This window comes from Cyclopterus lumpus, chromosome 6 (assembly GCF_009769545.1).
Source record: "Cyclopterus lumpus isolate fCycLum1 chromosome 6, fCycLum1.pri, whole genome shotgun sequence".
NCBI classification, from domain to species: Eukaryota; Metazoa; Chordata; class Actinopteri; order Perciformes; family Cyclopteridae; genus Cyclopterus; species Cyclopterus lumpus.
Window position 1 is genome coordinate 1,260,001 of NC_046971.1, and position 9,357 is coordinate 1,269,357.

Below are 9,357 nucleotides of genomic sequence, written 5' to 3' on the forward strand. Positions count from 1 at the left end.
CTATTGTTGTCAGAAGGGGGCGGGACCTCGGAGAATCTGATTGATAGTAAACCAGCAGCTTCCTGTTGGAGTGTCAGAATAAAACTGAAGGAACAGACAGGAGGACGCAGGTCAATGCAGACAGAAGACTTTTAATTTGACGGCGTTCATTCTGCAGGAAGTACACAACAGCTGACGTCCTCTGAAGTTTCATCAACACAACAATCTTTGGCTTCATTTCAGCCACAGAAAATTATAATAATAATAATAATAATAAAAGGTTTCCAGCTCCACCAGGACAGAAATCCAGACTCCTGCAGTCAGACAGATTAAAAAAGGAGCGCTTGGAATGGCACGTTATCGACCCCGAGACCCCCCCAGACCCTCAAACCTAGCGACGCCCCAGAGACCCTCAAACCTAGAGACGCCCCAAAGACCCTCAAACCTAGCGACGCCCCAGAGACCCTCAAACCTAGAGACGCCCCAGAGACCCTCAAACCCAGAGACCGTCAAACCCAGAGACCGTCAAACCTAGAGACGCCCCAGAGACCCTCAAACCCAGAGACCCTCAAACCCAGAGACCGTCAAACCTAGAGACGCCCCAGAGACCCTCAAACCCAGAGACCCTCAAACCTAGAGACGCCCCAGAGACCCTCAAACCCAGAGACCGTCAAACCTAGAGACGCCCCAGAGACCCTCAAACCCAGAGACCCTCAAACCTAGAGACGCCCCAGAGACCCTCAAACCCAGAGACCCTCAAACCCAGAGACCGTCAAACCTAGAGACGCCCCAGAGACCCTCAAACCCAGAGACCCTCAAACCTAGAGACGCCCCAGAGACCCTCAAACCCAGAGACCGTCAAACCTAGAGACGCCCCAGAGACCCTCAAACCCAGAGACCCTCTGTGTTGCATTCACTCGCTGCGTTGGTTCAGGAAGAATCTAAACTGCTTTTATGTGCAATAAATGGGGGCTCTAGGACACAAGGTCTAGGACTCGGGCTCTAGGACACAAGCTCTAGGACTCGGGCTCTAGGACACAAGCTCTAGGACTCGGGCTCTAGGACACAAGCTCTAGGACACAAGCTCTATGACTCGGGCTCTAGGACACAAGCTCTAGGACACAAGGTCTAGGACTCGGGCTCCAGGACTCGGGCTCTAGGACTCGGGCTCCAGGACACAAGGTCTAGGACTCGGGCTCCAGGACTCGGGCTCCAGGACTCGGGCTCCAGGACACAAGGTCTAGGACTCGGGCTCCAGGACTCGGGCTCCAGGACACAAGGTCTAGGACTCGGGCTCCAGGACTCGGGCTCCAGGACTCGGGCTCCAGGACTCGGGCTCCAGGACACAAGGTCTAGGACTCGGGCTCCAGGACTCGGGCTCCAGGACTCGGGCTCCAGGACTCGGGCTCCAGGACACAAGGTCGAGGACTCGGGCTCCAGGACTCGGGCTCCAGGACTCGGGCTCCAGGACTCGGGCTCCAGGACACAAGGTCTAGGACTCGGGCTCCAGGACTCGGGCTCCAGGACTCGGGCTCCAGGACTCGGGCTCTAGGACACAAGCTCTAGGACACAAGGTCTAGGACTCGGGCTCTAGGACTCGGGCTCCAGGACTCGAGGCACAACAGCAACACGACAGGTTGAAGAAACAAAAGATCAGAACTACTCAAACATGAGGACAAGCAAATAAATAAAAGGGTCAAATAAAATCATTCATTTAAAAGTCGTTCATCCTTAAAAAAAAAAACGATTCATAAAGAAATGTCAGTTTTCCAGAAGAAAACACATTAAAATCTCTTCCTGTTTTTTTTCTTCCTCCAGACGTCAACGACCAAACGACTTCCTCGTCTCATTAAAACTAATAATTCAAATTTTCGTATGATCTGAGTAAACATTCAGTTTCTGTGCTTGTGTGGTCAGATGCAGGTTTTTCAAAATAAAAGCTCATGCACCAGCATCAACAGAGGGAATATTTTTGGTTTGTGTTTTCTAACCACCAGAGAAAAGAACACGGCCAAAAGTATGCGGACGCCGACACGGAGCTCAAACTCTAATAAATCCTCTTTCTACTTAGTTCTGATCCTTTATTTTGAAAGTTGTCCTTCAACGCGTGAGGACGAGGCCGTCGGCATACTTTGGGCCATAAAGTGCACTTTTAGAGAAAGAACGACTCGCGTTAAATATAAAGTGGGAACTGGTTGTGTTCTCCTCATTGGCTGCAGGACCCCCGAAGGCGGCGCCGTGAGCGATAAGGCCAAACAACAAGGCCTCCGGGACGTCCGTCTGCTGGTTCTGAGCAATTAATACTTAAAATAGAAAACAAATTAAATCGACCCACGTTTTATAAAAGCGTTCGGCGCCGCCCGGTCAGATTAGTTAGAAAATTATAAAAAAATATTTTTAAAAAGAAGGACGCGTCCCGTTTTGTTTATTAGTGGAACTCCACGAACTCCTCCAGCGACTTGGGGATCTGGTTGCGGTACGTGATCTGGTGGCGCCGCACGGCGCGCGCCGCCAGGCACTTGAGGCTCATCTTCATCTGCGTCTTCAGCAGGATCTCCGACACGCCCGTGGTGCTCTTGTCCAGCGGCGTCTTCTTCTGCTTGTTGGTCATGTCCGTGTGGGCGCCGGCCTCCACCAGGTTGATGATGATGGCGTGCAGCGTGAGGAAGTCGCTGATGGGCCGGTTGTACTGCACGATGACGTGCAGCGGCGTGTTGCCCTCGTGGTCCGCCGCGTTCACCTGCGCGCCGCAGTCCAGCAGCAGCTTGGTGACCTGCGCGCTGGGGAAGCTGCACACGTCGTTGGTGTGGAAGTCGTCCACCGGCGTGCTGGAGCTGATGGCCAGGTGCAGCAGGGAGGAGCCCTCGCGGGACCGCGGGTCCAGCCGGATCAGGTCGTAGATGTGCTTGTTGATGCGGGCGCGCGCCTCGTCGCCACAGGTGGTCTTGGTGGAGATACATGTCAGGTACAGGAAGGTGAAGACGTTGGACTCGTAGTTGTCCAACGCCTGCGGCAGCTCGGACTCGGCCGCCGCGTCCACGCGCGCCGTGCTGCGCTGGATCTCCAGCACGCTGCAGCTCAGGACCTGCTCCACGGCGGAGGCCGGCACCGCCTCCTTCAGGTGCACCATCTGGGAGAACACCTGGGCGAAGCGCAGCAGGTCCTTGTGCGTGTTGCGGTTGCCCTTCTGCCGCAGGCGCAGCGCATGCAGCCACAGCTTGATGCACTGCTCGAACTCCATGTTGTCGGCGTAGACGGCGCCGCGGTAGATGATGGGGTGCGACACGTCGATGTTGTCCGAGCCCAGGACCCGCTCCCGGATCATCAGGCCCTCCATGTGCAGGGCGTCCCGGTCCACCCGGATGGCCTCCAGCTCCCGAGGCGTCCGGCACTCGCTGCGCCCGCCGTACGCCTCGATGGCCGGCGGCAGCTCCTTGGCGATGGCGCGCTCCGGGTCGCGGTAGCGCTCCGACATGGCCATGTGCAGGTAGTGGTACGTCCGCTGGATGTCGTAGTTCTCGCGGTCGTTGGCGAAGGAGGCGCCCAGCAGCTCCAGCGCCTCGATGCGGCTACGTGGGTCGCAGTCGGCGTGCGCCAGCAGCAGCTCCACCACGTCCGCCTTGCAGCTCTCCGCCGCCACCTTCAGCGGCGTCATGCCGTGCCCGTTCACCACCATGCCGGCCCGGCAGCGCACCAGCTCCTTCACGATCTCCAGGTGGCCCGCCTCGGCCGCGAAGTGCAGGGCGGTGGCCCCGCAGTGGGCCTTGGCGTTGGGGTCCGCCCCCTGCTCCAGCAGGAACCGGACCACGTCGGCGTGGCCCTTGTAGGCGGCGATCATCAGGCAGGTGTTGTTGTACTTGTTGGTGATGCGGATGTCGGCGCTGTGCTCCACCAGGTAGTGCACGATGTCCAGGCGCCCGTCGAAGCAGGCGGCCCGCAGAGGGGTGGAGTTGGTGACGGTGGTGTGGTTGACGTTGGCGCGGTGGCTCAGCAGCAGGCGCACCACCTCGAAGTGGCCGGCTCCCGCCGCGCACCACAGAGCCGTCGCCCCGTCGATGACGTAGCTGCGGGACAGGAGACACAGTCAGGGGCCGACCTCAAACTGACCTCTGATCAGACCAATTCACCTTTAAACTGAGAACTATTGTTTGTGACATCAGAGTGGGTGTGGCCAGCTACCAGAGTGGGTGTGGCCAGCTACCAGAGTGGGTGTGGCCAGCTACCAGAAAGAACAGCTGGTTTCGGTGGTTAATCTTTTACATTCCCTCAATACTCGTGATTCAATAACACATTGTTTACTAACAATAGTAAACACATTGTTTACTATTGTTAGTAAAAAATAATTTATTTACTACTACTACTGTCACTACACAGTGACAGTAGTACCTCTACACAGTGACAGTAGTACTTCTACACAGTGACAGTAGTACCTCTACACAGTGAGTAGTACCTCTACACAGTGACAGTAGTACCTCTACACAGTGACAGTAGTACCTCTACACAGTGACAGTAGTACTTCTACACAGTGACAGTAGTACTTCTACACAGTGACAGTAGTACCTCTACACAGTGACAGTAGTACCTCTACACAGTGAGTAGTACCTCTACACAGTGAATAGTACCTCTACACAGTGACAGTAGTACTTCTACACAATGACAGTAGTACCTCTACACAATGACAGTAGTACTTCTACACAGTGACAGTAGTACCTCTACACAGTGAGTAGTACCTCTACACAGTGAGTAGTACCTCTACACAGTGACAGTAGTACCTCTACACAGTGAGTAGTACCTCTACACAGTGACAGTAGTACTTCTACACAGTGACAGTAGTACCTCTACACAGTGACAGTAGTACCTCTACACAGTGAGTAGTACCTCTACACAGTGACAGTAGTACTTCTACACAGTGACAGTAGTACCTCTACACAGTGAGTAGTACCTCTACACAGTGAGTAGTACCTCTACACAGTGAGTAGTACCTCTACAGTGACAGTAGTACCTCTACACAGTGAGTAGTACCTCTACACAGTGACAGTAGTACCTCTACACAGTGAGTAGTACCTCTACACAGTGACAGTAGTACCTCTACACAGTGAGTAGTACCTCTACACAGTGACAGTAGTACCTCTACACAGTGAGTAGTACCTCTACACAGTGAGTAGTACCTCTACACAGTGAGTAGTACCTCTACACAGTGACAGTAGTACCTCTACACAGTGACAGTAGTACTTCTACACAGTGAGTAGTACCTCTACACAGTGACAGTAGTACTTCTACACAGTGACAGTAGTACTTCTACACAGTGACAGTAGTACCTCTACACAGTGACAGTAGTACTTCTACACAGTGACAGTAGTACTTCTACACAGTGACAGTAGTACTTCTACACAGTGACAGTAGTACCTCTACACAGTGACAGTAGTACTTCTACACAGTGAGTAGTACCTCTACACAGTGACAGTAGTACTTCTACACAGTGACAGTAGTACCTCTACACAGTGACAGTAGTACCTCTACACAGTGACAGTAGTACCTCTACACAGTGACAGTAGTACCTCTACACAGTGAGTAGTACCTCTACACAGTGAGTAGTACCTCTACACAGTGAGTAGTACCTCTACACAGTGACAGTAGTACCTTTACACAGTGACAGTAGTACCTCTACACAGTGACAGTAGTACCTCTACACAGTGAGTAGTACCTTTACACAGTGACAGTAGTACCTCTACACAGTGAGTAGTACCTCTACACAGTGACAGTAGTACCTCTACACAGTGAGTAGTACCTCTACACAGTGAGTAGTACCTCTACACAGTGACAGTAGTACCTCTACACAGTGACAGTAGTACCTCTACACAGTGAGTAGTACCTCTACACAGTGAGTAGTACCTCTACACAGTGACAGTAGTACTTCTACACAGTGACAGTAGTACCTCTACACAGTGAGTAGTACCTCTACACAGTGACAGTAGTACCTCTACACAGTGACAGTAGTACCTCTACACAGTGAGTAGTACCTCTACACAGTGACAGTAGTACCTCTACACAGTGACAGTAGTACCTCTACACAGTGACAGTAGTACCTCTACACAGTGACAGTAGTACCTCTACACAGTGACAGTAGTACCTCTACACAGTGACAGTAGTACCTCTACACAGTGACAGTAGTACCTCTACACAGTGACAGTAGTACCTCTACACAGTGACAGTAGTACCTCTACACAGTGACAGTAGTACCTCTACACAGTGACAGTAGTACCTCTACACAGTGACAGTAGTACTTCTACACAGTGACAGTAGTACCTCTACACAGTGACAGTAGTACCTCTACACAGTGACAGTAGTACCTCTACACAGTGACAGTAGTACCTCTACACAGTGAGTAGTACCTCTACACAGTGACAGTAGTACCTCTACACAGTGACAGTAGTACCTCTACACAGTGACAGTAGTACCTCTACACAGTGACAGTAGTACCTCTACACAGTGAGTAGTACCTCTACACAGTGAGTAGTACCTCTACACAGTGAGTAGTACCTCTACACAGTGAGTAGTACCTCTACAGTGACAGTAGTACCTCTACACAGTGACAGTAGTACCTCTACACAGTGAGTAGTACCTCTACACAGTGAGTAGTACCTCTACACAGTGACAGTAGTACCTCTACACAGTGACAGTAGTACCTCTACACAGTGACAGTAGTACCTCTACACAGTGAGTAGTACCTCTACACAGTGACAGTAGTACTTCTACACAGTGACAGTAGTACCTCTACACAGTGACAGTAGTACTTCTACACAGTGACAGTAGTACCTCTACACAGTGACAGTAGTACTTCTACACAGTGACAGTAGTACTTCTACACAGTGACAGTAGTACTTCTACACAGTGACAGTAGTACTTCTACACAGTGACAGTAGTACTTCTACACAGTGACAGTAGTACTTCTACACAGTGACAGTAGTACTTCTACACAGTGACAGTAGTACTTCTACACAGTGACAGTAGTACCTCTACACAGTGACAGTAGTACTTCTACACAGTGACAGTAGTACCTCTACACAGTGACAGTAGTACCTCTACACAGTGAGTAGTACCTCTACACAGTGACAGTAGTACCTCTACACAGTGACAGTAGTACCTCTACACAGTGACAGTAGTACCTCTACAGTGACAGTAGTACTTCTACACAGTGACAGTAGTACTTCTACACAGTGAGTAGTACCTCTACACAGTGAGTAGTACCTCTACAGTGACAGTAGTACCTCTACACAGTGAGTAGTACCTCTACACAGTGAGTAGTACCTCTACACAGTGAGTAGTACCTCTACAGTGACAGTAGTACTTCTACACAGTGACAGTAGTACTTCTACACAGTGAGTAGTACCTCTACACAGTGAGTAGTACCTCTACAGTGACAGTAGTACCTCTACACAGTGAGTAGTACCTCTACACAGTGACAGTAGTACCTCTACACAGTGACAGTAGTACCTCTACACAGTGAGTAGTACCTCTACACAGTGACAGTAGTACCTCTACACAGTGAGTAGTACCTCTACACAGTGAGTAGTACCTCTACACAGTGAGTAGTACCTCTACACAGTGACAGTAGTACCTCTACACAGTGACAGTAGTACCTCTACACAGTGACAGTAGTACCTCTACACAGTGACAGTAGTACCTCTACACAGTGAGTAGTACCTCTACACAGTGACAGTAGTACCTCTACACAGTGAGTAGTACCTCTACACAGTGAGTAGTACCTCTACACAGTGAGTAGTACCTCTACACAGTGAGTAGTACCTCTACACAGTGACAGTAGTACCTCTACACAGTGAGTAGTACCTCTACACAGTGACAGTAGTACCTCTACACAGTGAGTAGTACCTCTACACAGTGAGTAGTACCTCTACACAGTGAGTAGTACCTCTACACAGTGAGTAGTACCTCTACAGTTAAAGTACTTCTTACCCGTCGAACCGGACCGTGCCGGTCTGCTCCGTGTCCACCTTGTAGTGGTCCACCAGCAGCCGGACCACCTTGTCGTGCCCGTTGCGGGCCGCGATGATGAGCGGGGTGGACCTCTGTCCGGCCACCTGGGTCACGTGTGCCAGCAGGTAGCGGACCTCCCCCTCGGAGTGGTTGTGGAGCAGCGCGGCCAGGGTCAGGACGCGGCCCTCGCTGGCCGCCTTGTACACGTACCCGGACAGGGACTCCATGTGGGCCGGGCGCGGTGGGGGGGGGGAGGCCCGCAGCCCCGCGGTGCTGCTCGCTGCTGTCGCCCGCGATGTCCACTCGTGCGCGGCGGCGCGCCTCCCATTAAGATGTCCAAACCGGCCCCAGTGCACGCGCGAAAGAGGAATGTTCTCCGCAATGGCCACGTGGGGAGAAAACATACACACGAGCGGGGGGTGGGGGGGACGAGCGTCCAGTTTCCTGGGTTTCTGGTTCTGGTGACGTCAGCGGAGCCGGTGCGCGAGGATCTGATGTCCGGGTGTGTGAAGCTGCTCAAAGGTCGCGTCAGCGAGCCTCCTGCGGCTTTCTGTCCGGGAACTCTTCAACAGACTCACGGGTTTGAGTCTCACGCGCACACACTTTCACCTTCTGCTAACTAGTCATCTGCCGGAAGTTGCGGTTCGACTTGAAAACACCTCCGACGGGAACCTTCTGCAGCTCACATGAGTTCCGGCTCGACACTTCCGGTTTTTTTTGTTTTTTTAAAATTGTTTTACGGTTACAATAAAAAATATAAATAGGAAGAACTAGAAAGAAATAGAAGAACTATAATATATATAATATGTATATATATATTATATATATACTTTTTGTTCAAGCTCTCTAACTCTTCAACAGACTCACGGGTTTAAATCTCAACTTTCACCTTCTGCTAAATCGTCATCTACCGGAAGTTGCCGTTCAACTTGAAAACAGCTCCGACTGGAACTTTCTCCAGTTCACATGAGTTCCGCCTCGGAAACTTCCGGTTACAATAAAAAATATAAATAAGAAGAACTAGCAAGAAATAGAAGAAAAATAATAATATATTAAACCTAGTATAACAATTTAAAAAAAAAGATTTAAAAAAAGAAGATACATATATATATATTATATATATATATATATAATATAATATATATCATGTATATATATATTATATATATATACTTTTTTTTCAAGCTCTCTAACTCTTTAACAGATTTAGGGGTTAAAATCTCAACTTTCACCTAACTCGTCATCTACCGGAAGTTGCCGTTCAACTTGAAAACACCTCCGACTGGAACACAGTTCACATGAGTTCCGCTATGGAGGCTTCCGGGTTGTTTATAAAAAAGAAAACAACTTTTGTTCACGGTTTCAATGAAGATGTTAATAAAT

General features: G+C 50.4%; 1 protein-coding gene across 7 annotated transcripts; it reads right to left on the bottom strand.

Annotated features, from left to right (window-relative positions):
- Window positions 1-111: 111 nt before the first annotated feature.
- Window positions 112-8,869, bottom strand: fem1b (fem-1 homolog b). 7 transcript variants are annotated; one of them, XR_004609582.1, is made up of 3 exons: window positions 7,954-8,869; window positions 871-4,043; window positions 112-424 (listed from the first exon to the last, which is right to left on the bottom strand). XR_004609582.1 is itself a non-coding variant. In XM_034535044.1 (2 exons), the coding sequence occupies exons 1-2, from the start codon at window positions 8,376-8,378 to the stop codon at window positions 2,408-2,410; spliced, it is 2,061 nt and encodes a 686-aa protein (XP_034390935.1). In that variant the 5' UTR covers window positions 8,379-8,869; the 3' UTR covers window positions 112-2,407. The 7 variants fall into 7 exon arrangements, 1 of the variants encoding a protein (XP_034390935.1); XR_004609581.1 differs by having other exon boundaries at window positions 112-451; window positions 801-4,043; XR_004609580.1 differs by having other exon boundaries at window positions 112-698; window positions 801-4,043.
- Between the last annotated feature and the right edge of the window lie 488 nt (window positions 8,870-9,357).

Bases quoted from the DNA above. Each gene is read 5' to 3' on its own strand.
- fem1b (XM_034535044.1), bottom strand. From the start codon at position 8,378: ATGTTTTCTCCCCACGTGGCCATTGCGGAGAACATTCCTCTTTCGCGC. The intron at 4,044-7,953 runs GTAAGAAGTACT...CCTGTCCCGCAG, and splicing joins GGCACGGTCCGGTTCGACGG to CTACGTCATCGACGGGGCGA.